Source organism: Leptomonas pyrrhocoris, assembly GCF_001293395.1.
Source record: "Leptomonas pyrrhocoris isolate H10 chromosome Unknown, whole genome shotgun sequence".
NCBI classification, from domain to species: Eukaryota; Euglenozoa; class Kinetoplastea; order Trypanosomatida; family Trypanosomatidae; genus Leptomonas; species Leptomonas pyrrhocoris.
In genome coordinates, this window is record NW_015438361.1 from 1057077 (window position 1) to 1084587 (window position 27511).

A 27511-nucleotide genomic window follows, 5' to 3' on the forward strand; every position below is an offset into this window, starting at 1 on the left:
TCCCGCACTTCCTCGACGGGGTGCACATGCACATACGCCAACAAGAGAGCGGAGCACAACTCTGCACAGCCGCACTCATCACCCTGCGTTGCTTTTTTGAGTTTAGGAAAGGTGTTTCTCGACTACATATTTCTAAGAGCTTCATAAGACCTCGTTAACGTACCGTTTTTGTTTCTAGAAAGGGAAAAAGGGCACTGGAAGGCAGGCGCGGCAGCTTTTGTAATGGTAGGTTTACGCGCCAGATTTGTTTGCGCGTTCTCTTTATAACTCTCCTGCTCGTACATTTGGTCTGCTAGTTGTTACCTTTTTTGTTTTTTTTTTAACAGCATATTCATTTATAAACAGGGAAAAGACAAGTTATCGTCACAGAAGAGGGAGAAAGAGATCCGTGCATTGTTCTCAAGAGAGCGCTTTTTGAAGGGGACTCAATTCACCGCTGCACTCCCTTTTCTTTTTCGTTTTGAGTAGTGGAAGCGAATTTCGGCGCTGCTGGCAACGGTGGACGCTCCTTCAACCTTACCCTTCAGGCTCAGCTCCTATTTCCTAGTCGCCAGGTAGCACTACGGCTATTTGGTGTGGTTGGCTGGTCTCCGTTTTTTTTTTCTAGGCTGTCTCCATTGCATTGGATTCTTGCCACCGTTGTGACATATATATACATAATAGGACACAGCAATCACAGAGGACGACGCCTATCGCTAGAGTACCGTTGCAGTGACCTCTTTCTGACTGAAAGCTCCATCTTAACTCCCGGTATTTAATTCACTTATTATTGTTATTATTCCTATTACTGAGCGCTACGGCTTCCTTTCATTTCTTTCCTTTCCTCCTTCCGTATCATGGGCAATACGGGAAATGCTGGTGATGCCAAAAGGGAGGAAATAGTAGGACTTAGCACCGGTTCATCTCTTCCAAACACAAATCTCCCTTTAGCAGATGGTGGTGCGACGTCCCTGCTGACGCCAGCCTCTACCGCTTATCCAACTTCGTCATCTTCTTGCACAACAGCGGCAGCAGCGGCAGCAGTAGAGGAAGTTCCCAGAATCTCGGACGGTGACGAGGATGAGCTGACGGTGACCAAGTCGCTGCACGTGCGACGCGACTGGTACAGCACCCTTGCCACCTTTGTTGCCGGTGGCGTGGCGGGGGCGGCGAGTCGCACGCTGACCGCCCCGCTGGACCGCATTAAACTTATAGCGCAGGAGGGGCACCTCGTCCAGCCCCCCTCCGACTTAAAAACCTCTGCCGGTGGCGCTGTGGGCAACGCAAGAGCAGCGGCGTCGCTTCACCGCACTCACCCGAGCCTTCTCCAGGTGGCGCGTCTCATCAAAGCCGACGGCGGTTGGCAAGCATTCTGGAGAGGAAACGTCATTAACTGCTTCAAGGCAGGTCCGGAGTTTGCCATCGTCTTCTCGATCCGACGGTACTTGTCGTCCTTGTACGAGGACTGCGCTGAGCGGGAGAAGCGACGTCGCAAGCGGTCCATTGCACAATGGAAAGGACACGACGAACGCAGCTTTGCCATTAGCCTGCGCGAGGAGGAGGAGCGGGCGTCCATGATGGGATCTTCGGCATCAAGCACGTCGAAGGCACTTGCCGACGCATCTCGTGCCAGCAGATCCACCAGTCATCATCCCGGCAGCGATGCAACGCCGACACGCTCGCCGCATTCACTGTCCCCCGCCTCTTCGTCCTCTGCGCATTCCTCTTCCACCCCAGATTGGCATTACTTGACGCCGCAGGAGCTGCACGAGCGGGAGCGCGTTATATCCGCGGAGGCGTCCATCTTCACGCCACCTTTTAACCGGATCGGCTGCCTATCCTCTATCCCGCAGCTACTCATAAACTGTGTCGTCGGCGCCATCGCCGGCCTCGGCGCGCAGGGCCTGTTGTACCCGTTAGAGGTGGTGAAGACGCGCGCGGTGGTGTCGCGCTCGAACGAGTACCGCGGCGGCTTCCGTGAAATTGTGCGGTCGGGCTACCGAGAAGGCGGCATCAAGGAGTTCTACAAAGGCTTCACCCCCAATATGGTCGGCATTGTGGTGTACCGTGGCCTTGAAATGGGTCTCTACTCTAGCGCCCAGCAGTCCATCATGCTCTATCGCATGCAGGTGCTGAAGATGAACCGGCACGAGGCCAGCTTGAACTCAGCCGAGGTCGGCCTGGTTGGCATGTTCGCCTCAACCGTCGCTCAGACCGTCTCCTACCCACTCAATGTCATTCGAACTCGCCTGCAAACGCAGGGGACCAACGGACGGGCGAAGAAGTACAATGGAATGCTGGACTGCTGTGTGAAGATGATCCGCAACAAGGGTGTCACCTCTCTGTTCAGTGGACTGACGGCGAACTATTTGAAGGCGGTACCGGCGAGCGCGTGCACCTTCGTTGTGTTTGAGTGGACTCAGCGGCAGCTGGTGGATGACGATTCATGAAGCGGGGAAGGTCGCTTGGACGGTGCCGATTGAACTTATTATGATTGTTGTTGCTGTTAGTGGTTTCTCTGCGGCAGACGCTGTTTCTTGTACATTCCATTAATAATTTGTTTGCTGTTGTTTCTCCTCCGTTTTCTCGCCGCAGACTTGCTTGGAAAGAATTTTTCTCTTCATGCTTCTTTCTGTTTTTTTTTCCTCTTTTTGCTTGTTTATTTGCTTGACGCGTCGCTTATCGGTCCTGGTTTTTATTATTATTGTAGATGCTGGTGATTTCTTTGGTGGGATGTCTTTCCCTTTTCTTTTATTGGTCGTTGTTCTCCTGGTAATTGTAATAAGTTCGGCTCCTTTTGCCCATCCGTCTGGGGGTTGGGGTGGGGAGAGGGACAGCTGTGAGTCCACGCGACGTCGCTTAACATTTATTTTTACTTTAACTTTCTCTTCGTCTTTTTTCTCTTTTGGTACCCTCTGCGTGTGTGTGGGCACCAAGATGAAGTTGGCGATTTTCCCATTGAGTTGCTCTTACGGCAACCCATCTGTGCGTCTTGTTTGTGGTGGACAGGGTGAATTTAACTGTTGTGTCCCACCTTTTTTAATTATCTTTTCGATGGTCGTCGCATCGAGAAAGTAAGCAGTTTGATAACATTCCATACGAAACAAGCAAACAAACGAAGACGGAAAAGGAAGGAAGGGGGGGGGGGCGGTGACGGCAACGTGTGCGGCACCGAAAGCAGAGATAAGGAAGGTCTCTGTTTGTTGTGGCGTCGAGCGTCGGGGGGGGGGGGGGGTTTGCTGGTGTTATTATGCTTTGCCTTTTGTTGCTGAGTGTTGTTGCGCTGCGCTTCTCTTTTGCGACACCTTTCTTCCCTTTTTGCCTCATATTTGCCAAACTGTTTTGCACTTTTACTCGTTGCACCGCATCTCCGTCATACGCATTCAACAAGACACAAAAGAGGCTTTCAATTCGAATCGCCTATTGAATGGGCGAAAGCAGCGCTATTTTACGGCACGTCGGTGGGTTTACTGAAATTCCGAGCATTACCGAAAGGAGTGGCGACCACGAAAAGTACGACCGGAAAAGAAGAAGAAAAGGGGGAAAAGAGAAGGAGGTGAATGCACACTTCCTTCAACAAAGAAACTCGTATGTCATCACTTCTCTCCCGCAGACAGCGCAACAGTGGGAGTGGATTGCGTCCGTATTCGTCTGACACGTTTCAGCTGCAGGAAGAGGAAGCGTAGTGATTCGAAGAGCCACTTCTCTTTGCGATCCAGTTGCTCCATTTTCCTCTTTCTTTTGCTCTTTTGTTTTCTTCTTCAACCCTCCTACCGCGGCGGCGGCGGTACTTTCGTTCCACGTTCGTCTACGGTAGGTTCTGTGTTGACCTTTGCGGTTTTGTCTTTTCAGCTACTTGTGCAACGGCCTCAACGGCACGCTCTCCGAGTCCCGGGGGAAGTCACAGTTGTCGACTTCTACTTTATCTCTGTGTTGTTGTTGTTTTTCTTTGTCTGCGTGTTTTAAAGCAAACAACGAGGAAGTTTTTCTGTGGTGGTACTCCTACGTTTTTGTTGGGTGTGTGTGTGTGTTTGCGAAGTCCGCCGGAAGTGTCAGTGGAATAGCCGAAGCGGTTCACGTCACAAGAGATATCGTTATCCTTCCTTTATAACTTTGCTTCTGCAGGTAAGACTTGTTTCTTTCTTGTTAAAGCACCACAAAAAGAAAAGCTTATAAGTAGCTGAAAGGGAAACGAATTCGGAATGCTTCCAGCCGCTCGCATTGTCGGCATCACGACGTTGGACGCGGACGCTGCCCAACCTCCGCCTCACGCTGCCGGTGGCGGCACTTCTTTCTCCAACAACGTGCCGTCTGCTGCTGCTACTGCCACTTCGGCAGGCGCCACTCAACCCGACCACGGCAGCGCTGTCCCACCGACAGAGCCGCAGTCGTCGCAGGAGGAGCCGCGAACACCGCAACCCCACACATCACGAACAGAGGAGGAGCAGGAGCCGCCCATTGAGGAGCTCGTCAACAAGGCCGTCATTCACGGCGACAAGCCGATCGAGCACCTCCCTCTGATTTCCCCACCTGAGCTGAAGCTGATCGGTCGGTGTGTGACGTTCAAAGGGGACACTACGGTCAATGGCGAGACACACTCTTTCTACTACGAGGGCCTCGTTGGCACCATCAACAAGGAGACGGTGATGCTCATCTACGTTCAGCGCTACACTGAAGAAGACTTCCAGCTGCACAAGCTGCAGCTTCGCCACGACCAGGACAACAACCAAGGAAACGGAAAGGGCAGAGGACAGGAGACGATGGAGGGCGGCAGCAGCAACGAGAGGGGTGGCATGAACGACTTCAACACCGGCGGTGAGGGCGGCCCGCACGCGGGCATGGCGACGCCCCCAGCCACGACGCGCGAGGAGCGCGAGGCGCACCGCCACAGCACTGACAGCGCGTCCGACGGTGGCTCACATCGCGCTAACGGGAATGATTTTGACTTTGACCACACGACAGCCACACTGCGGATGGAGGAGCCGCAGCTGCTGAATGACCTAGGCGAGACGCACGCAGAGGCCACCACGCGGGTGCGGAACCGCATGCGGGGCCACGAGGGCTCCATGGGCCCCATTCCATATGTTACCTTCTCCCGCTCCCGCATTCACCGCGTCGAGTTCGGCGTCGACCCCCGCAGCAGCTTCTACTCCGTTTTTCAAGATCCCACGAAGCTGCTTTTTGATATGCAGTGTCTTCGCATGTTCGTGCGACGGTATTTGATTCATACCTCGCAGGGAAACAACCCTCGCATGGTGCCCCTCCGCGCTTTCGTCACGTGCCGATGCAACTGCCCTGACCTCGACAACGAACTGCTGCTACAGACGACGAAGGAGGAGCTGGCGCACCTCATCAAAATCGACCGTGACGTCAAGCGGGCGAAGAAGAAGAAGGAGCAGGGCCGACGCAACGTGCTTCGTGCGTATCGCGCGCCGAATGGGCTGTTCCGACACACCGGCGTACTCTATCTCACCCACCTGCCGCGTCAAACCTTCATGATTGGTGTAATGGAGTTAGTTCTTATTGCTGTCGTGCTCACCTACCAGATCATCAACAGCCTGTCCACTGAACTCACCGTGATTGCGCCGTATATAATGAAGGTGTACCCCTATATTTTCGCCACCGTTGTCGTGTCGGTGATGGGGACTGGGTGCACGCTGCTGCACTCGGTGCGCATGTCCATTCCAGTAAATGACCAGCTCTACCTGACTGCTATCCGCGGCCTCTTCACCTTTGGCGCGGTCGCATGCGCCATTGTAACGATGATCGTGGCGGGGGAGATGGCGAGCTTGACGCGGTGGTGGTCGTTTTATCAACACGAGCTCACACAGGAGCGCCTGTGCTACTTTTACGGGTCACACCGCTGCAGCGGCATCTCTGAGTCGTGCGTCACGGCGTTTAACTCCTCGGAGTGCCGATGTCCTGAGGTAACGTCTCCGCTCCAGTTCTTTCCCTACCCCTGTGATACACAGATCGTCCTCTTGATTCAGCGCATCACGATTCCGCTTGTGTGTATGAGCTTCTTGGTTTTTGTGACCTACTTGTTCGACGGGTACCTGCACCTCCGTCTTTTCCATATCGCTCGCCTTCTGGAGCGGCGGATGTGAAGTGTCGTCGGAGCGTCGCAGTGTCCTTTTTCTACATTGCTTTGGGTATTGATTCTCTCTGTGTGTCTGCTGCTCATGTGTTTTCCTTGTTTTTCATGTCTGCCTGCTTTAACACCTTCTTCTATGTGTGGGTGTGTGGGGAAAACCTAGTATACATATATGTAGAAAGCGCGGACGCTTTTTAGCCATTGAAGGCTGCCGTCCCCAAGAGCCTTCCAGCGTTGTCGCGTGCAGGAACGGTCAAAGATGCTTCTTCAAATATATACATATTCGACAACATTCTTGTTAGCTACTTTAAGAGGTTACGTTCGTTTCGTTTGTTGCTGCGCGTGTGGATGTATCCCAAGGTTTTGTGTCGTTCTCTCTCTCTCTCTCTCTCTCTGTGTGTGTGTGTGTGTGTCTGCAACACAGCTGCATCTCCAGGAAGGCACTCCTGAAAAAGGTATATACTCCCCCCTTTGTTTTTCACCGTGACTATGATCTCTACCTGTGATTTCATCAGATGTTTTAAAAACCGTATTTTTTTTTAAATGAGCTGTAACTTGCACAGTAAGATGAAGAAGAAGCGGAACAGTTGTGAACGAGCCGTGGACGATTCTGCAAAAGATGAAGCAATTTTTTTCTGGTTTCGAAATGGAAATCCCGCTCATCCACAGTCGTTAAATCCGACCATTTTTTTGTTTCCTTTGTCTTCGCGACGGCACTATCCGCTTCCTTTCCTTCTATTTTTTTTCCCCTTGTGACCTTCTTCCTTTCGCATAAGTTGCTTCTGCCGATTTTGTGTTTTGATTTTGCTGTTTCTTTCTGTGTGTGTGTGGTTGTTTGTTTCTTTGCGCCATCGGTTGCTTTCTCACGTGATTGCTTCTCGTCGAAGGGGAGTAGACTCTCCTAAATTCTGTGTGCTCTGTCTCTTTCCTGCACAGCCACACTAAACACAACACAAATACCACCACGTATCTATAATAAGAATAAAAAGAAATCGAACTCTGTCACGTGATAGAAGTAACGAAGAGTCACATAAAGGTAGAGGACTTCGTCACCCGCTTTGCGTGACGCAGTCCTGTGAAGCGCCTGTCTCGGGCTGGAGCGATCTGTGGTAAAGCAGTGACGCTCAAGCTGATTTCTGCTCCGCCTCTACATGGAAGGGGGGGAGGGGGAAGATGCAGGTATCAACAAAAAAACAAAATTGTGTTTGCTGTAGTGATTATGGAGCAGAAGGAGCACTTAGAACACTTCACACAACTCTCCCGTCCATTGCCCTTTTCCAGTGCCGCCTCGCTTTGGTTAAACACAGCAGTAGTAATAGAAGTCGGAGGAAGTACGTTTCGTTCTCAACCTTCTATACTCTGCGTACGATTTGTGCCCTAGTGCACCAATGCAATACGCCGTACCACGTGAGCAACAGAGGAGGGGTAGCCGCCGACCTCGCCTTCAAGAGTTTGTCGCTCGATAAGAGCCACAACAAAGAAACGTCTGCTACGCAGTGTGAGCTGATCGGTTCCATTCGGCTACGTGCACTACCAAAGCGGCGTGAGAGGGTGCCGCTGTGGAGGAGGTGCGGCGGTGTGTGGCGTGCGCTCGCGTACTCGTGATGACAAAGTCCTCTCTACTACTAACCTCCCGATGCACCGCTGACGATCACCGTTTGAACTTCACCTTTCGCTCCGATCTGAGGGTGCGCCGCGCCGTTGCCGTTGCTGCTGACTGTGCTGTTGCGTGCCGCTGCGCGTTTGTGATGACAAATTTCTTGCTATTACTAATAGCCTCCGATGCACCGCTGACGATCCCTTTTATTTTGCCGAACTGACGATGCGTGCTGCCTGCTCTTGTGCTTTGTGCTTTGCCGCTTCTGCTTGTGTTGCCGGTGTTTGCGAGACGCAGCAGCCACTTTCGTTGGAGTGCTGCGTTGCGGTGCAGCTGCGGTGGTGTCTGCTGTGGGTGTTTCCGTTGTGCGGGAGTGTTCCTCGGACAGGACGCGAGACTGATGCGTGCTGCGCCATCATTTAACTCCCAGATGGCTCCGGTGTAGTGCTACGCTGTGGAGTGCCCTGCCTCGTGTCGAGTGTGGTGACGTCACACCAACCGCTGCTCATACGCCTTGCCTATCGTATAGTGGTGATTTTTGTGGACGGAGATTGCCGGCGTGTATGTGTGCGCTGTCTGTGCCGCGGAGTCTCTCTCGGTTCGAATGCTCCAACGGTGAGTTTCCAGCCATCATCAAACTCCCAGAATTGGAGGTTTAGCTTTGAGGCGGAAGGTCTCATTTTGCTGCTGCTCGTGCGTGGCAGCGGATGCTAAGTTCGTGTGACGAGTGCTTGGGCACGTTGTACCGCCTCTTGGCGCTGGCACACCGTCCACGTCAACCGATAGTGTGTTCAGTATCGCAGTGGCTTGCCTTTTGTGTGTGTGGCCGCGGTCACACCGCACCTGCTGTATGATGTGAATCAGGTATGCTCCTTTGTCTTAGCCGCTTCGTGCGGGGAGGCTGAAAAACGTACCATTCATCCCAATGCTTTAGTCTTTGCTGACAGCAGGAACCTAGCGAGTGTGTGCGTGTGTCACGCCGGAGGTAGTTTTGCTGCGGTGAAACGCCGACGCCGCCTATAATGGGCGCTAGAGGTGAACTCTGTGAATACCTCATAGCGTAAGTTAGGGCAGCAAGATGTCCAGCGGAGAGCGCAAAATTCTCATTGGACGATGACCACGTGTTGCCGTCGTTTTGATCTCGATGCTTCCGCCGTGAGAACACACCGTTTGGTGTCTGTTTGCTCTACAGTCGCGTAAAGAAACGTCTGCTACGCAGTGTGAGCTGATCGGTTCCATTCGGCTACGTGCACTACCAAAGCGGCGTGAGAGGGTGCCGCTGTGGAGGAGGTGCGGCGGTGTGTGGCGTGCGCTCGCGTACTCGTGATGACAAAGTCCTCTCTACTACTAACCTCCCGATGCACCGCTGACGATCACCGTTTGAACTTCACCTTTCGCTCCGATCTGAGGGTGCGCCGCGCCGTTGCCGTTGCTGCTGACTGTGCTGTTGCGTGCCGCTGCGCGTTTGTGATGACAAATTTCTTGCTATTACTAATAGCCTCCGATGCACCGCTGACGATCCCTTTTATTTTGCCGAACTGACGATGCGTGCTGCCTGCTCTTGTGCTTTGTGCTTTGCCGCTTCTGCTTGTGTTGCCGGTGTTTGCGAGACGCAGCAGCCACTTTCGTTGGAGTGCTGCGTTGCGGTGCAGCTGCGGTGGTGTCTGCTGTGGGTGTTTCCGTTGTGCGGGAGTGTTCCTCGGACAGGACGCGAGACTGATGCGTGCTGCGCCATCATTTAACTCCCAGATGGCTCCGGTGTAGTGCTACGCTGTGGAGTGCCCTGCCTCGTGTCGAGTGTGGTGACGTCACACCAACCGCTGCTCATACGCCTTGCCTATCGTATAGTGGTGATTTTTGTGGACGGAGATTGCCGGCGTGTATGTGTGCGCTGTCTGTGCCGCGGAGTCTCTCTCGGTTCGAATGCTCCAACGGTGAGTTTCCAGCCATCATCAAACTCCCAGAATTGGAGGTTTAGCTTTGAGGCGGAAGGTCTCATTTTGCTGCTGCTCGTGCGTGGCAGCGGATGCTAAGTTCGTGTGACGAGTGCTTGGGCACGTTGTACCGCCTCTTGGCGCTGGCACACCGTCCACGTCAACCGATAGTGTGTTCAGTATCGCAGTGGCTTGCCTTTTGTGTGTGTGGCCGCGGTCACACCGCACCTGCTGTATGATGTGAATCAGGTATGCTCCTTTGTCTTAGCCGCTTCGTGCGGGGAGGCTGAAAAACGTACCATTCATCCCAATGCTTTAGTCTTTGCTGACAGCAGGAACCTAGCGAGTGTGTGCGTGTGTCACGCCGGAGGTAGTTTTGCTGCGGTGAAACGCCGACGCCGCCTATAATGGGCGCTAGAGGTGAACTCTGTGAATACCTCATAGCGTAAGTTAGGGCAGCAAGATGTCCAGCGGAGAGCGCAAAATTCTCATTGGACGATGACCACGTGTTGCCGTCGTTTTGATCTCGATGCTTCCGCCGTGAGAACACACCGTTTGGTGTCTGTTTGCTCTACAGTCGCGTAAAGAAACGTCTGCTACGCAGTGTGAGCTGATCGGTTCCATTCGGCTACGTGCACTACCAAAGCGGCGTGAGAGGGTGCCGCTGTGGAGGAGGTGCGGCGGTGTGTGGCGTGCGCTCGCGTACTCGTGATGACAAAGTCCTCTCTACTACTAACCTCCCGATGCACCGCTGACGATCACCGTTTGAACTTCACCTTTCGCTCCGATCTGAGGGTGCGCCGCGCCGTTGCCGTTGCTGCTGACTGTGCTGTTGCGTGCCGCTGCGCGTTTGTGATGACAAATTTCTTGCTATTACTAATAGCCTCCGATGCACCGCTGACGATCCCTTTTATTTTGCCGAACTGACGATGCGTGCTGCCTGCTCTTGTGCTTTGTGCTTTGCCGCTTCTGCTTGTGTTGCCGGTGTTTGCGAGACGCAGCAGCCACTTTCGTTGGAGTGCTGCGTTGCGGTGCAGCTGCGGTGGTGTCTGCTGTGGGTGTTTCCGTTGTGCGGGAGTGTTCCTCGGACAGGACGCGAGACTGATGCGTGCTGCGCCATCATTTAACTCCCAGATGGCTCCGGTGTAGTGCTACGCTGTGGAGTGCCCTGCCTCGTGTCGAGTGTGGTGACGTCACACCAACCGCTGCTCATACGCCTTGCCTATCGTATAGTGGTGATTTTTGTGGACGGAGATTGCCGGCGTGTATGTGTGCGCTGTCTGTGCCGCGGAGTCTCTCTCGGTTCGAATGCTCCAACGGTGAGTTTCCAGCCATCATCAAACTCCCAGAATTGGAGGTTTAGCTTTGAGGCGGAAGGTCTCATTTTGCTGCTGCTCGTGCGTGGCAGCGGATGCTAAGTTCGTGTGACGAGTGCTTGGGCACGTTGTACCGCCTCTTGGCGCTGGCACACCGTCCACGTCAACCGATAGTGTGTTCAGTATCGCAGTGGCTTGCCTTTTGTGTGTGTGGCCGCGGTCACACCGCACCTGCTGTATGATGTGAATCAGGTATGCTCCTTTGTCTTAGCCGCTTCGTGCGGGGAGGCTGAAAAACGTACCATTCATCCCAATGCTTTAGTCTTTGCTGACAGCAGGAACCTAGCGAGTGTGTGCGTGTGTCACGCCGGAGGTAGTTTTGCTGCGGTGAAACGCCGACGCCGCCTATAATGGGCGCTAGAGGTGAACTCTGTGAATACCTCATAGCGTAAGTTAGGGCAGCAAGATGTCCAGCGGAGAGCGCAAAATTCTCATTGGACGATGACCACGTGTTGCCGTCGTTTTGATCTCGATGCTTCCGCCGTGAGAACACACCGTTTGGTGTCTGTTTGCTCTACAGTCGCGTAAAGAAACGTCTGCTACGCAGTGTGAGCTGATCGGTTCCATTCGGCTACGTGCACTACCAAAGCGGCGTGAGAGGGTGCCGCTGTGGAGGAGGTGCGGCGGTGTGTGGCGTGCGCTCGCGTACTCGTGATGACAAAGTCCTCTCTACTACTAACCTCCCGATGCACCGCTGACGATCACCGTTTGAACTTCACCTTTCGCTCCGATCTGAGGGTGCGCCGCGCCGTTGCCGTTGCTGCTGACTGTGCTGTTGCGTGCCGCTGCGCGTTTGTGATGACAAATTTCTTGCTATTACTAATAGCCTCCGATGCACCGCTGACGATCCCTTTTATTTTGCCGAACTGACGATGCGTGCTGCCTGCTCTTGTGCTTTGTGCTTTGCCGCTTCTGCTTGTGTTGCCGGTGTTTGCGAGACGCAGCAGCCACTTTCGTTGGAGTGCTGCGTTGCGGTGCAGCTGCGGTGGTGTCTGCTGTGGGTGTTTCCGTTGTGCGGGAGTGTTCCTCGGACAGGACGCGAGACTGATGCGTGCTGCGCCATCATTTAACTCCCAGATGGCTCCGGTGTAGTGCTACGCTGTGGAGTGCCCTGCCTCGTGTCGAGTGTGGTGACGTCACACCAACCGCTGCTCATACGCCTTGCCTATCGTATAGTGGTGATTTTTGTGGACGGAGATTGCCGGCGTGTATGTGTGCGCTGTCTGTGCCGCGGAGTCTCTCTCGGTTCGAATGCTCCAACGGTGAGTTTCCAGCCATCATCAAACTCCCAGAATTGGAGGTTTAGCTTTGAGGCGGAAGGTCTCATTTTGCTGCTGCTCGTGCGTGGCAGCGGATGCTAAGTTCGTGTGACGAGTGCTTGGGCACGTTGTACCGCCTCTTGGCGCTGGCACACCGTCCACGTCAACCGATAGTGTGTTCAGTATCGCAGTGGCTTGCCTTTTGTGTGTGTGGCCGCGGTCACACCGCACCTGCTGTATGATGTGAATCAGGTATGCTCCTTTGTCTTAGCCGCTTCGTGCGGGGAGGCTGAAAAACGTACCATTCATCCCAATGCTTTAGTCTTTGCTGACAGCAGGAACCTAGCGAGTGTGTGCGTGTGTCACGCCGGAGGTAGTTTTGCTGCGGTGAAACGCCGACGCCGCCTATAATGGGCGCTAGAGGTGAACTCTGTGAATACCTCATAGCGTAAGTTAGGGCAGCAAGATGTCCAGCGGAGAGCGCAAAATTCTCATTGGACGATGACCACGTGTTGCCGTCGTTTTGATCTCGATGCTTCCGCCGTGAGAACACACCGTTTGGTGTCTGTTTGCTCTACAGTCGCGTAAAGAAACGTCTGCTACGCAGTGTGAGCTGATCGGTTCCATTCGGCTACGTGCACTACCAAAGCGGCGTGAGAGGGTGCCGCTGTGGAGGAGGTGCGGCGGTGTGTGGCGTGCGCTCGCGTACTCGTGATGACAAAGTCCTCTCTACTACTAACCTCCCGATGCACCGCTGACGATCACCGTTTGAACTTCACCTTTCGCTCCGATCTGAGGGTGCGCCGCGCCGTTGCCGTTGCTGCTGACTGTGCTGTTGCGTGCCGCTGCGCGTTTGTGATGACAAATTTCTTGCTATTACTAATAGCCTCCGATGCACCGCTGACGATCCCTTTTATTTTGCCGAACTGACGATGCGTGCTGCCTGCTCTTGTGCTTTGTGCTTTGCCGCTTCTGCTTGTGTTGCCGGTGTTTGCGAGACGCAGCAGCCACTTTCGTTGGAGTGCTGCGTTGCGGTGCAGCTGCGGTGGTGTCTGCTGTGGGTGTTTCCGTTGTGCGGGAGTGTTCCTCGGACAGGACGCGAGACTGATGCGTGCTGCGCCATCATTTAACTCCCAGATGGCTCCGGTGTAGTGCTACGCTGTGGAGTGCCCTGCCTCGTGTCGAGTGTGGTGACGTCACACCAACCGCTGCTCATACGCCTTGCCTATCGTATAGTGGTGATTTTTGTGGACGGAGATTGCCGGCGTGTATGTGTGCGCTGTCTGTGCCGCGGAGTCTCTCTCGGTTCGAATGCTCCAACGGTGAGTTTCCAGCCATCATCAAACTCCCAGAATTGGAGGTTTAGCTTTGAGGCGGAAGGTCTCATTTTGCTGCTGCTCGTGCGTGGCAGCGGATGCTAAGTTCGTGTGACGAGTGCTTGGGCACGTTGTACCGCCTCTTGGCGCTGGCACACCGTCCACGTCAACCGATAGTGTGTTCAGTATCGCAGTGGCTTGCCTTTTGTGTGTGTGGCCGCGGTCACACCGCACCTGCTGTATGATGTGAATCAGGTATGCTCCTTTGTCTTAGCCGCTTCGTGCGGGGAGGCTGAAAAACGTACCATTCATCCCAATGCTTTAGTCTTTGCTGACAGCAGGAACCCAGCGAGTGCGTGCGTCTCGAGTTCCGTACCGCGCGAAGCAGGAAACGACATGCCAGACGTTTGTTGTTGTGCTGCTGCTTTCCTTTTCTAAAAGCGTTAAAGATCTCTGTGCGGCACGGCTCCACTGAAATTGTTTTAGTGAGTGCTGATGTCTCGCTGAAAGTTAAACTAGCAACCAACACATGGCAGTGATTGTTTCTTTTATTTATGTGGGCCTGTGAACTGACTTCACCGTGCCCAACGCCACTTTTCCGGGCGGCAAAGATACGTGCATGATGTTTGTCGTCTACACTTCGAGCACACCCGCCAGTTTCTGCGTAGCGCCGCAGTGAAGCATTATTCAACAGTAGCCGCTATTGAAAGGCACGTTATGGGCAAGAGGCTTGCGAATGCAGTGAGTACTTTTCCTAAGTCTTTTTCTTGTCTGCCTTTTATTATGATTAACCGCAGTGTACCATCTATTAGGTCTTGCCGTTCATCGTGGAACTACATAGGAAATCTCAAACTTTGTTTTTTCTTCGTATCCGCGACGCAGCGATTCGCGTTTTTCTTCCACGCACGCAGCGCTTAGGTCTGTCGCCTCTCTTTATCGCCTTTTCGGCTCTCTTACACGTACGCCCACCCATACGCCCACCTTGTCGATGCCACCGAAGTCATGCGATGCGTCGCTACCGGCGACGAAGGCTGTCGTCTCTGCCGTCTTTGGCGCCGTAAAGGAATACAGTAAGTTGTCCGCGCAGATCCCCTCCGATGACTACGACTACCACCTCGCCTTCCCGGGCTTTCGCAAGCACATTCGCGACGACAGTGAGACGCTGATTTCACTGATGGATGCGTGCTGCCAAATGTTACCAAAGAGGCGCCGTACGAGTTTAGTCTCGGAAGAAGACCCCCACAGCGGCGCCGTCCACCTCGCTGAGACGCAGCGCAACGCCGTGATGGAGGCGATCGACTCGTTACTAGAAAACGTGGACTCGTTGCTGGATGAGGTGAAAGGTCGTAAGCTGGATGCACAGGAGCAACTCTCCGTCAGCTTCGGTTCGGAGCTGGCCGCCTCATCGCATCAGGACGGCGGTCGGGCAGCGGCGGCCAACGGGCAGGGCGGTGTGGTGCGACTCGCACACGTCCGGCGTCCCCAGCTGTCATTTGAAACTGTGGTGGATAACTCCACAGCCCCCTTTATCCCAACATATGTCGCCGCGGATGGCGTGCGGCACACCGGTGTTGCCGGCGTACACCCCTTTGAGGACATCATCAAGGCCTTTGCTGTTCCACAGCATCAGCTGCTGCCCAAGTCGGAGATCCCACCGGTGCCGTTGGAAACGTGTCCGCTGAGTTTCGTCGACGCGCCTGAGGCGATGCAGGCGATGGTGCAGAAGCTGCTTGCGGCGAGTGAGATTGCGGTTGATTTGGAGCACCACGACTTCTACAGCTATCAAGGCTTCACCTGTCTTATGCAGATCAGCACCCGCGAGGAGGACTTCATCGTGGACTGCCTGCAGCTGCGTTCGGCGATGAGTGCGTTGGCGCCTGTGTTCCTCAATCCGGCCATCTTGAAGGTCCTGCACGGTGCTCGCGAGGATGTTCGCTGGCTGCAGAAGGACTTCTCGCTTTACCTGGTGAACTTCTTCGACACCGGCGTGGCCCTGCAAACCCTACACATGCCCTACAGCCTCGCCTTCGCCGTGGACCACTTCTGTCAGGTGAAGCTGAACAAGAAGTACCAGACGGCCGACTGGCGTGTGCGGCCGCTCCCGGCGGACATGGTGCACTACGCACGTCAAGACACGCACTTTCTCCTCTACGTGTACGACAGGCTGAAGGCGCTGCTGCTGAACAGCGAGGGCCGCGCCAGCATCGGCAACCTCCTCGTGCACGTGTACAGTGAGAGCAAGCAGCTCTCTTTGCAGGTCTATGCAAAGCCGAACGTAGATCCCGCGGAGACCTATAAGCTGGCCCTTGGCCGCAGTCTTGGCGGGCTCACAGCCGTGCAGGAGCAGGTCGCTCGCGACATCTTCAACTGGCGCGAGTCGGCCGCACGGGAGGCCGATGACTCTCCTACGGCCGTCCTACACCTCTCCTCCGTCTTAGCCATCGCCTCGAAGCTGCCGACGACGGCGAAGGATTTGCTTCGTTGCTGCTCGCCTGCAACGGCGGTGCTGCGCGAGAACGTGGGGCACCTCGTGAGCCTGGTGAAGAAGGCGGTGGCGGACGACGTCGATGGCGGAACATCGGCGAAGCACGGAAAGGACGGCGAGCACGCCAACGTGCACGTCGACGACGCCGCCGAGGGCAGCCGCGAGTGGAACTTCTACCGCGCTCGCTGCCCCACCGGTGTTTACCGGCCCATGACCGGCACGTTGCCCTCTCTCGCCAGCGTGGTGAAGATGGTGGCGCCAGCCGACGCGTCGGAGAGCGAGCGCGCAACGCTCCTGTCGAATACGGTGCCGTCGCCGTGGTTTACCGCCATGAAGGCTCTCTCGCGGGTCTTGGCGAGCCGTCCGCCGCATCACGTGGAGCTGCCCGGGGCGGATGTGCTGGCGGTTCGTCAAGCAGCAGCAGCAGCAACAAAGACGAATCCTATCGATGCCGCGACAGAACCGGAGGAGGGCGAGACGGACATGCACGAGAACGAAGACCAGGCAGATCGCAGCAGCGCGTCGAGTGAGGCGGTGGAGCAGAGGGACGAGGTGAACGAGGAGGCGCTCATGCCGGCCTACACCCCTGAGACGTCCTCGGCCATTCCAGTTGACAAGCGAGCCTTTTCGATTAAGCAGAAATACGGTGTTGGGGCGAAGGCGCGTCCTAAGAAGGGCGGCAGGGGAGGAGCTGCGAAGAAGAAGTAGTTTCTTCTCTGCGTCATCCGTTGCGACTCGCGAATGCGGACGACAACCTCGACTGCGAGTTCCAAACAAAAAGAAGAAGAAGCAAGTGGCAGTCGTTTAGGAACCACAGCCTCGACGGGGTGAGGTTGGTTGGCTGGTTGGTCGAAATGCTCGCGGCACGCTCTCGCTCACGCTCTTTCCTGCGAGAAATCCCAAGCTAATCGGTGTAATATTGTTTTTACGCGTGTAAGATAATTATCGTGGAAAGGGACGCCGTGGCACGTATGATACAATTTATGAACAGACAAGGATATGGTACATGTATTGCGGCGGCGGCGCAAAACAGCAACGTATTGATGAGGACAGTGCACGGCAGAAAAAGGCTCCATTTTTCTGGGGAAACAACGCCCCACACAGACGTAAATAGGCTGATCGTCGCTTGAAGATTGGCAGCGCTCTCTCCTCTCTCCTCTTCTGTTTTCTTCTTCTAGTCCGAGTGGGGCTCTTAATTGACTGACCTTTTGATTCGTACTGTTCGACTTCTCCGTTTTCCGTTGCGTACACGCACACTTCCTTCTCCTTCTCTTCCATTTCTCTTATTGCTGTTTGTTCTCCGCGCCTGTAGTGACGGCGTCGGAAGCCGCTAGACCCGCCTCTTTTTTTTTCTTTCTGGTAGCGGGGAAGTTCTACCCCTTTCGTTTTGTATCCATCTGATTCCTTTCGGTCTCTCTGCTACGATTTCTTTGAATTACGGACGCGTGTTTTATAGCGGAGAGCTTCCTCCCTCTTCTCTCTGTTGGACTTCTCTTGTTCATTTATCTTTTCTTAGAGCACGTTGAGGCTGTTCCTCGCCGTTGTCTACGCGCACTGCAGGGGGGTTCTCTCATCCATCCTAACCTCGCGAAACACTTTTTTCAAAGGGCTGCGTTGTCCAATCAGGCACACAAACACCCACACACACTCCCTCACAAATTTCTGAACTTCTCTCTCTCCGTAGCCGATCTTCCCATTAGCGATGCCGTTGAACCGGGAATTGCTGGCCTCCGTAAAGCTGGAGGCGATCAGCGGCGCCGACTGGATGGACGAGGGCCATGAGAAGGCCAACGATGGCCGCTCCGTTGGCGCCGACGGCTCCCAGCACCTGGCGATGGACAACGCCGAGGAGGATCAGCAGAACCCGGCGACGAAGAACCTCATCCGGTGCTTCAAGATTGCGCTAGAGCGCGTCATCACCAGTATCTCGCTCCCGGAGAAGCAGCGGCCGCTGAACCCGAAGAAGGACTTCTCGATTGAGGCGTCCATGCGCTTCCGCGCCACCCGCAGCGGTGGTATTCAGTGCTGCGGGGCAGGCACCACGAATGTGAAGCAACGGCGCAAGCCGCATTCTCAAATGGTCAAGGCCCGGCCCACCGACGTCGTGGGATCGCGCGCCGTCCAATCGTCGCACTACCGCAGTGAGATTACGCACATGTTCTCGATAGTCGACCGCGACTCCAACTCAGACGCCGAGCAGCAAGTTGACTACGGCGCCTTCGTTATGCCCGGTTCTACGGCCACTGCGGGACGCAGCTCCTCGCCCGGTCGCACCCGTCGTCCGCAGAAAGCGGCGGCACCACTCAACGGCACCTTCGTCGACTTCACCAGCGACGACGACGACGACGACGAAGAGGAAGAAGATCAGCCGCCGGTGAACTTTACCTTCACGGATTACTCTCCCATGTGCTACCGGCACGTCCGTGAGTTTTTCGCCGTCGACCCCAAGGATTATTGCAACGTCCTGTGCAACAGTCGGTGGCACAGCATCCCTACGCCGGGCAAGTCGGCCGCGCAGCTCTTCTTTTGTGGTCGCGATTGGGTGATCAAGACGATGACCGACATGGAGAGCGACTTCTTGCGCGATATTCTGCACCGTTACTACTACCACGTCCGCGACAACCCCTACACATTACTCCCGCACTTTGTTGGACATCATCGCATGCGGATTGGCGCTAAGACGTTCAACTTCATTATCATGCAGAACGTCTTCGCCACCACAAACACCATTCACGAGAAGTTCGACTTAAAGGGCAGCACAATTGGACGCTTTGCCTCTGATGCAGAGAAACGACGCGCGACGTGCACGCAGAAGGACCTTGATATCAACAGCCCCCTCCACGTCGGCAGCGAGCGACGCGCGCTGTTGATCGATCAAATTAAAAAGGACTGCGAGTTGCTCAAGCGGTCGCGCATTATGGACTACTCCTTTCTCGTTGGGATTTGCGTGTTGCACTCGGCGGCGGAAGGTGGTGCAGCGCACACCGGTTCTCCGGGCCCGCTGACGCGCACGATGGGAGAGGCGACGCTGCGCGTGGGGTCCACGACGGCCTGCGCAAACTTGGGTGAGGGACAGGACGTCACCGTGGCGGACCTCAACGATCACGTCCGCAACGCCAGCCTTGACGGACGCTGCTTTACCGCGGATCAAGGTGGCATGCTGAGCAGCAAGGTGCCCGGTCTAAGGCAAGAAATCTATTACATCGGCATTATTGACATATTGCAGGAATATAACACGCGCAAGCGTCTGGAGAACGTTGTGTTTGGTACAATGCACGACCGCAAGCGCATCTCCTGCGTCGACCCCAACGACTACGCCTCTCGCTTTATCGCGTTTATGTCCTCCATCATTGTTTGACAAGTGGTTGCTTCTATCCCTTTCCTTTTTCTTGTTGGTGTTCTTTGAGGGTGCAGATCGGAGGGAAACGGTGAGATTGCAGCGTGAAAGTGACAGCGGCAGCAACGGCCACCTCCTCTTTCGAATGAGGAGATTGGTGTGCTTTTCACTCCCTCCTGCCTTCTCATTTTTTATCCTTTGGCCGTCGTCACAGGGTATTCTATCTCCCCCCCCCCAATTTCTTACCGTTGCGTCACAACACTCTCAAAACTCAGCCACGTCTGCTGTATCCGTCAAATATCCGAATTGAAATTTTAAATAAGTACGAGGTTGGATAGCCTCAAGTGACTGCGAACAACTGTCAACGTGGTGGTCACTGCATCGCTTCTTGACTATTTTTTTTTTTAAGGCCTGATTTTTCCGCCTTTGCGTTTGTTGCTGTTATTATTGAATAAACGTTGTCGAGTGGAAAAGGTACGTGACCAAACATGTTTTCTGCTCCCTTCGTTTTTTTGCGTACGCAAGCAGCACCTGCCGAAAGCGGCTGTGTTTTATGACGAAACGCTTCATTTAACGCCTCTCTCGCCATTTTCCTTTCTCTGTTCTCTCTTTCCGCTACTTGCAGCACCAGCACAAAACACTTGCGTTGCGTGTGGATCTCGGCGCAACAATCAACCTTGCCAGTGGGAAAAAACGAAGATTACATCTTTGTGCCACAAAGGGCCTTATCGCGTCTGTACCGCAGTAATTACACCGGCATCGTCAGAGCGGTGTAGCTCGCTTTGACAAACCACATCCATACCGCTGTGTTCGTTTTTCGGTTTGCTGAATTGCACCCACCATCATACTACCTTCTACCATAGAGAGAGAGAAGTGTGCTGCTTTACCTTTTCTTTTTCTGTTGGTCCGTGCGAGCCGCCTCGCTTATAGATTAAGGAAACAAAAGAAAGCCAAAGGGAAGATGGAGGCGAAAGAGACATTGAATGACTACTTCACAGTCGTCGACGACTTCTTTCGCAAGACCTTCCGCGATGACTGCCGCCTCTTCATGTCGATGAAGTCGCGCCAGTACTCGGAGTCCATCTTAGGGGTGAACATGCTCGGCAAAGACGCCGCGCTTCTCTCTGCGGACGTCTCTTCTCTCACCCCTTCGTCGCCTCCGACGCCGCGACGAACGTCACCAGCGGCGACTGCCAGTGGACCGTCTGCGACTGCGGCGGCGGCGGAAGAACGCGCGCGGTCCGAGAAGCCGCCGACACCCATCACCAGCTTCCTCTCTATCTCGCCCCGCATGTGGCTCCGTCGTGACGGCAGCGCGCTGGGAAAGGTGAAGGTAGCGTACGAGTTCGACGTGCCGCGTGTGTGTCGCCTGCAACAGGCGTTGTCCATGAATAGTCTCGGCGCTGTGACCGCCGTGGGGAAGGTGAAGGAGCTCATCGAGGGCCTTACGGCTGGTGTGCGGGTGTGTGTGAACACCATCGCACCCGCCTCCGAAGATGTCACGTCCGGTCACATTCACTACCAGCGCGGCGACAAGTATTCCTCGCTGCGCTACCAGCGCAACGGCCTCGGCAGCAGCGACCTGCTTGTGGACTGTGGCATCACCTTTTTTAACCTGCTGCTTGGCGCCGGTTTTGAGCGGCGCCAGCTTTCGTTTCTCGAGCAGCGCGATGGCCCCGGGCAGCTGGATGTTATGTACGCAGGGGCGGGATTCACAGGAGTTAATTGGTCTCTCGCAGCCAAGATGATCCGTTCGAGCGACGCGTGGTCCAACGCCCACGTCGCCATCTTGCAGCGACTCTCCCCGACCACTGCGGTTGCCTGTCAGTACAACTTTGATCTGGCGGAATCGGTCGCGAAGGTCTCGCTGGGCTGCATGCAGGGCATTCAGATCCGCTTTCCGACCCTCGTGCAGACTCGCAGTGGTGCCGCCCGGACGTCCGGGTTGCCAGCGGAGCCGAATGCGGTGGCGGCCTCGTGGACGGCGCTGGTGCCGCTGGCCGTCGCGGCGAAGGCGGAGAGCGATGGCAACTGCTGCGCGACGGCTCGTGGGCTTTTCAACAAGTCGATTCGATGGGGGGTGGTGGCGCGTAAGAATATGTTGGACGAGTCCGCGACGTGGAAGTACGGGCTCACGCTGTCCATGGAGTACGAGTCCTAAGTGCAGCCGCCGAAGGGAGAAGGAGGGAGCGGATTGTGTGAAGAGGAACGAACACTCCTCTGCGCATCTCTAGACGACGATAGACGTTCTATTTTGAAGTATATTTAGAGGCCTTTTTTCTTCTTAGTGTGTGTGTTTACGATCGCCGGATCGACGAACTGCACAGTTTCTTTTTAGGAGAGGGCGAGCGAGCTCGTGAGTCCTCTCCGCAACAGCGACAACATACAGCGAGATGCGACGTACTGCATCGATCCCGTATTCGCGGGGTCTCTTCAACGAACTCTTTGGGTTTCCCTTCTGAAAAGAAAAGAAAGCGACAGGTTCTTACCTTGGTGAAGGAGCTATGTGTGTGTTTTTGAACCTGACGAAGAGCCCATACTGCATAGATTACGGCATTAACATCAACAACAAAAATTGAACGCTAGTGGAGTCGTAGCCAGCTTTTGAAGTGCTTGATACATTCAGCTGCACGTTTTACAGTTTGCTGTCGTCGGGGTTCAGTAGGTTTCATTTACTGATGCGGACCGGCGTTTTCTTATTGCAGATTGAGAGACAGATTCTGCTGTACAAGAGAGTATTTTCCACCATAAAGTATCGCAGCAAAAAAGAAAATGAAGCAGACGAATCATTGCCCGTTGTTGGAATAAACTCGCCGCGCATTGTTCGTCATGCTCCAATGCAACGGATTCTCTCTCTCTCTCTCTTTATATATATGTATCTTCTCTTCCGTTGTCTTCTATCCTCTTCTTCGTGAACGTCAATTGGGAAAGGAATAGAAAGCAAAAACCTATTTCAAGTAGACGTGTGCTTTATCTAGTTGGAGTCGAATTGCTTTAGACAATCCAGTCCGTGTTTTCTCTTTTCTTTTCGTGAGGAGGTTAGACTCTTTAGGTGTCTTCATAATCCAAAACACAAACTGGCGCGCACTCACCTGTTCTCCTTCACGGCAAATATATATCTGCTAAAGGATCGTACAGGGAGTCATCAAAAAAAAAAACCCCGTTAGACTTTCATCCCTCTGCTCGGCATTGACGCCGCTGTGCGTGCTATTAGAGAACACGGCGTTGTATTGTTGCGCAGAGTCTCTCCGAGGAACACCTGCGGCACCCCTTCGGAAACGTTCTTTTTACAGTTAATCAACATCAAAATAAAGAAGTAAAAACTCGCAGATTTCGGCGCGACATCAAAACAAACAAAAAAAACCCGGCTGCACTGAAAGCCCCCACGCGAAGAAGGACCTACACCAAAAATATATAAACTATGCCGCTTCCCAACGTAGCAAATTCGGTGGTCAAGCGACTACCATTTCTCAAGCAGACGCGCAGCCGCGCTGTGGCCATCTCCGTGTGCTGCTTTCTACTCGTGCTGCTAGTTCGTTTCCTGTACAACTACATCCACACGTGGCGATCCACAAAGGATGGTAGGCGACTGACGAGTCGAAGTGGGAGCAGTCGCGCATCAAAAGACAAGAAGAAGCACGGCAGCGGCAGCAGCGGTAATGGCAGCAGCCACAGCCACAACCACGCCAAGTCCAGCTCTTCTCTGGCAAAGAAGAAGACGGACCCGACGCTGCCAACGTTATTGATGCTTGTTGGCATCCACGGCAGCGGCAAGAGCTTCTGGGCGTCGCGCTATGTAACCATCGTGCACAAGTCCTACGTGATCATCTCCTCCGACTCGATTCGAAGCCGCCTCACTGGCACCATCGAGGACTACTCTCACGAGGACGAGGTGGAGGTGGAGCTGCTGCGCGAACTGCAGCAAACACTCGAGCTGCACCGCAGCTGTATCCTCGACGACTGTCAGCACAACCTCTCTGCCCAGTTTCGCGCCAAGGTGAAGGCGGTCGCGGCGCAGAAAGCAAACTGCGTGGTGAAGCTCTTCTCTGTGAAGCCGTCCTACGCAATGGCACGCATCCAGGGAGCGGTAGAGGAAGGCATGGTGCGCTACAAGCCGACCATAATGGAGTTGGAGAAGCAAGTAGAAGAGCTCGCTGCGTTTGAGAAGACGTACAAGGATGACGGCTGGATTGAAAATTAGCACAGAGAGAGAGAGAGATGGAGAGAGCGGTGCTGCACTCTTTGCCTGATGGCACCATGACTTCCTGGAAGGAGAAGACAAAGAAAGATTCACGGTGCTTTTTTGATGTCTAAACTTTCATCTTGCATCTGCTTTCTTCGCCTCTTTTGTGCTTGTTGAGCACTTTGTGCCGGCGTTGTGTTTCGGTGGTGTCGAGCCTGTACGCAGTGAAATCAAGTATTTTTTTGTGTGTCGGTGTTGTCCTTGCTGTCGGGGATTACGAAATACGTGAAGCACCGCTCGTTTTATTGTTCTCTAGAAAGTTTGGTTTCTTCACAATTCTTTTTTTTTTGGTGCTTCAAAACAGTGTGGAAAAGCTTATGGGTGCCGCTGCCGCGTTGAGAGTGTGCTGCAGGAATGGGGCAACGCAGTCGTCGAGTGGCATCAATGAGATGCGGCGGTGTTTTTTGTGCCACCACTGAAGTGAAAATGAAGCAGTCATATCTTGGACTCGCAGACAGGGGTTTCCAAAATCGTACGTCTTTCAAAAAATTCTATTTGTGTTTTCTATTTTCCTTTTTTTTTGGCTTGTCCTTTGTTCACGTACTGAACGTTAGATTGTATGATGCGGAGCTCCCCTAGACGATCATGAATCTAGCGCGAGAAGGAAAAAGAAAGGTGGGGAAGACTCTCTTTCTCTGTCTTTTTTTTTTTCACTGTGCGGCCATCTGCGAATCACCGCGAATTGTCTCGACATGGGCTGTGCATACTTCTGAGATATCGTTGCCAAAAAGAGCGGGAAAAAATACGTTGGCTGAAACGCAGAAAGGTGTTTTTCATATGAAGCACTTCGGCTGTTCCTCGGCTCTGTACACAGCTTCCATTGCATGATGCGCATTGCTCGAGGGTCAATTGTTTTTGGCTGTGGGTGCACCTGCGACAGACGCCGCCACGATTGTTTTCCTTCACCCTTCCTTCTCTTTTCATGCATCCTGCTTTTGTTGTTGATGCTGTTTGGGTACTGTGAATCACATCGGCGCGTATCAAGTAACTAGAGTGATCAGCTTCACTTGTTGTTGTCTCTCTCTGTCTCACCAAGGAAGTGTTTCATGCATTGCAACGCGCATTGTAGCTCTCTCGTTTAGTGCTTTGACATTCTCTTACTGTGCGTGTGTGTGTGTGCGTGTGTGTGCTCCGTCTTTCGTTTCCGAACCTTCACTCATTGTTCCACTCGCTTAATTGTTCTTGTCGTTGTCGTTGTCGTTTCCTTCACAAGCACGGTCACCATGGCGTTGCGAAGCCTCGCTGTGATGGAGGGCATCTTCTCCGTGCTGGTGTACAGCAGCTGCAGTATCAGCATGATTTTGCTGAACAAGCTCATCATGAACACATACGATATGAACTACCCGAACGGTATTCTGATTCTGCAGTCCGGCGGTGCAGTAGCCATCATTTCGGCAGCCAAAGCGGTAAAGCTGGTGGACTACCCCGCGTTTTCAAAGGATGTGGCACGGAAGTGGCTGCCGCTGACCCTCATGTTCGTGTCGATGCTGCTCACCTCGATGCTGAGCCTGGGCACGATGTCTGTGGCGGCGCAGACGGTGCTGAAGAACCTCGCGGTGGTGCTCACTGCCCTCGGTGACAACTTCTTCTACCACAAGCCGCAGACCCCCGCCGTGTACTCGGCCTTTGCCCTCATGATCCTGGGCAGTTACCTCGGTGCGAAAGGGGACCAGTGGGTGACGGCGAAAGGTCTCTTCTGGACCTTCTTGAACATCATCGCCACAGCCTCGTACACGCTGTACATGCGCGCCGTCCTCGGCGCCGTCAGCAGCTCGATCGGTCGCTATGGACCTGTCTTTTACAACAACCTTCTCTCGCTGCCCTTCTTTTTGGTGATGGGCTTCTTTGAGATCGCGCCATTTATCGATGCCATCGGCAAGGCGACGGTGGCGGGCAAGGTTGCCCTCACTTTCTCGGTGCTGGTGAGCTCGGCCATGACGTTCGGCGTGTTCTGGTGCATGGAGCTGACCTCCCCGACCACCCTCAGCGTCGTTGGCTCGCTCAACAAGATCCCGATGACCTTCCTCGGCATGCTGATCTTCAACCAGTTCCCGCAGCCGATCGGGTACGTCGGCATCGCGATTGCGATCGGCGCTGGCTTCCTTTACACGTACCTGAACATTCTCGCCAACCGGGCCAAGGCGGCCAAGGACAAGGAGGCGGCGGAGCACGATAAGGCGAACGGGGTGACGAAAAACGATATTGTTATCCGGGTGGACGGCGAGGAGGAGGGCGGCAAGCTTCATTCGCACCATAGCTCTTCGTCGACCCCCAACTTCCAGCCCTCGAAGGAGGAATGACTGCGCGACGAAGAAGTTTAAGGGGGCCACTGGCGCTGCGCTATTTAATATGCAGTACAAATGAAGGCGCACAGGACGCAGAACACCGACATCGATTCTGTGAAATAATATGATGAGGATCGTCTCAGTCCTCGCTTCCCCACTGCCAATGCGGACTCTCACCGGGTTTGTACTTCCGCCTGCTTTACTTTGCATGTTGAGTCTTCCCTCTTTTATTTTTGTTGATCAACGGCGTCCCAGTGCAAACTGTCTTATTCGTTGTATCTCCATTAAGCTCCGGTTTTGCTGTCCTCACTCGTCTCAACTGAAGCATCCGCGGAAGGGGCCAGGCTTCGGTGTGCAGCTACGATGGTGAGCGTCTCGGTTTTGCGGCGGTGTGTTAAAGTTCAGAAGGTGGCAATTGTTGTAGTGTTATTGAGCCCTTTGTGTGTGTTTGTGTGTCTGTATCAATATGTTTTTTTATGTCTCGTTGACTTAAGCTGGGAGGGGCGATACGTGTTCATTCGGTTGACTGCTCTACACTTCTACCCTTCTTCTGTTCTTTCTCTCCCATCATATCACACGTGACTGTTAGTGTTGGAGATGCAGCGCGTGCTACGTGAGCATCTGCGCGTGGTGCCGGTCGTGGACCGATTCTTTTTGGACCTCTTAATCGCCGTTATGTTGTTGTGGCTTCTCTAATGTCTTCATGGTCATTGACGCAGGTGTTTCAGCTGATAACTTGACACTTATTATTATTAGTATTAGTTTTCAGTAAGTGTTTCGGTTCACGTATCATCTACGTTACCTTCTCTGTTTTGCGATAGCACGGTGTGGCGCGCTCTCCGCTTGTGCAAACTACAAGCCGCTAACACAGAAGGATGCAATGAGCTACGTAATAGTAAACAACGAGTGTGATTTGGGGTTGGGGTAGTCTCCCCCTCTTTTTTATCGCTTTCTTTTCTACTTCTTCATTGACTACGGTAGAGTTGTGTTATGAGGCTTTGCTTTGTAGCCCCTCCTCCCACTTTTTTGTTGTTGCTTTCTATTCATTTCCGCGATTTAGCGGTGCTGGCAAACACATACAGGCACACACAGACACACAAATACACGTAGAGAGCACTTGCTTGTGCTGCCTCTACCTGGGCTCGGCGTGTGCGTGTTTTTCCTGTTGACATTGACGATTTTTCTGAGTGGCGGTTGCGCGCGTCGATGTCGCGAAATCGAAAGCAAATTGAAAAGAAAAACCAACTAACCCGCAGAGGAAAATACATAAATGTTCACTATGATTGAGGTCCTAGGGTGCCGCTTTTCGGCCTAGCCGACAGAATTGGTGGCTGTATGAAGGTGTTCATAGAGCACAAGAGGGTTGAAGACGCGTGTCCCGTCGGCTCATCAGTAGCGTCCTCCTCCGTGGCAACAGCTGGATGTACAGTAGTAGGCAACGCTAAACTATGTTGCACTTATCATTATTGTTGCTTATCATATTCGATACTCGTTAGTTCGTTCCTCCCCCTCCCCTTTGCTTTCCTCTTTTCTTTTCCACTATCTCGTACAATGAAACGCATACGTTTACAACCCAATATGAGTGTGTGTGTGTGTGTGTGTGTGT

At 53.8% G+C, this 27511-nt stretch overlaps 7 protein-coding genes across 8 annotated transcripts; all 7 read left to right on the forward strand.

The window, feature by feature from the left end:
* Positions 1-43: 43 nt before the first annotated feature.
* ABB37_03467 (putative mitochondrial Mitochondrial carrier protein-like protein) lies at positions 44-2429 on the forward strand (the record flags this gene model as incomplete). Its single annotated transcript, XM_015800822.1, has 1 exon — positions 44-2429. Exon 1 carries the CDS (start codon positions 837-839, stop codon positions 2427-2429), a length of 1593 nt encoding a protein of 530 aa, XP_015660829.1. The 5' UTR covers positions 44-836.
* Positions 2430-3368: 939 nt separating this feature from the next.
* Positions 3369-6086, forward strand: ABB37_03468 (hypothetical protein; the record flags this gene model as incomplete). The annotated part of the gene is made up of 1 exon (XM_015800823.1): positions 3369-6086. The coding sequence occupies exon 1, from the start codon at positions 4182-4184 to the stop codon at positions 6084-6086; it is 1905 nt and encodes a 634-aa protein (XP_015660830.1). The 5' UTR covers positions 3369-4181.
* An 8264-nt stretch (positions 6087-14350) lies between these two features.
* On the forward strand, positions 14351-16748 carry ABB37_03469 (putative exosome subunit rrp6p; the record flags this gene model as incomplete). Its single annotated transcript, XM_015800824.1, has 1 exon — positions 14351-16748. Exon 1 carries the CDS (start codon positions 14544-14546, stop codon positions 16746-16748), a length of 2205 nt encoding a protein of 734 aa, XP_015660831.1. The 5' UTR covers positions 14351-14543.
* Positions 16749-17742: 994 nt separating this feature from the next.
* Positions 17743-19398, forward strand: ABB37_03470 (phosphatidylinositol-4-phosphate-5-kinase-likep ro tein; the record flags this gene model as incomplete). Its single annotated transcript, XM_015800825.1, has 1 exon — positions 17743-19398. The coding sequence occupies one exon, from the start codon at positions 17743-17745 to the stop codon at positions 19396-19398; it is 1656 nt and encodes a 551-aa protein (XP_015660832.1).
* A 602-nt stretch (positions 19399-20000) lies between these two features.
* ABB37_03471 (putative mitochondrial hypothetical protein) lies at positions 20001-21538 on the forward strand (the record flags this gene model as incomplete). Its single annotated transcript, XM_015800826.1, has 1 exon — positions 20001-21538. The coding sequence occupies exon 1, from the start codon at positions 20339-20341 to the stop codon at positions 21536-21538; it is 1200 nt and encodes a 399-aa protein (XP_015660833.1). The 5' UTR covers positions 20001-20338.
* A 768-nt stretch (positions 21539-22306) lies between these two features.
* Positions 22307-23578, forward strand: ABB37_03472 (hypothetical protein; the record flags this gene model as incomplete). The annotated part of the gene is made up of 1 exon (XM_015800827.1): positions 22307-23578. Exon 1 carries the CDS (start codon positions 22799-22801, stop codon positions 23576-23578), a length of 780 nt encoding a protein of 259 aa, XP_015660834.1. The 5' UTR covers positions 22307-22798.
* Positions 23579-24603: 1025 nt separating this feature from the next.
* On the forward strand, positions 24604-25920 carry ABB37_03473 (lipophosphoglycan biosynthetic protein (lpg2) (LPG2); the record flags this gene model as incomplete). Of its 2 annotated transcripts, none has more annotated exons than XM_015800828.1 (1): positions 24604-25920. In XM_015800828.1, the coding sequence occupies exon 1, from the start codon at positions 24844-24846 to the stop codon at positions 25918-25920; it is 1077 nt and encodes a 358-aa protein (XP_015660835.1). In that variant the 5' UTR covers positions 24604-24843. The 2 variants fall into 2 exon arrangements, with proteins under 2 accessions (XP_015660835.1, XP_015660836.1); XM_015800829.1 differs by having other exon boundaries at positions 24832-25920.
* Between the last annotated feature and the right edge of the window lie 1591 nt (positions 25921-27511).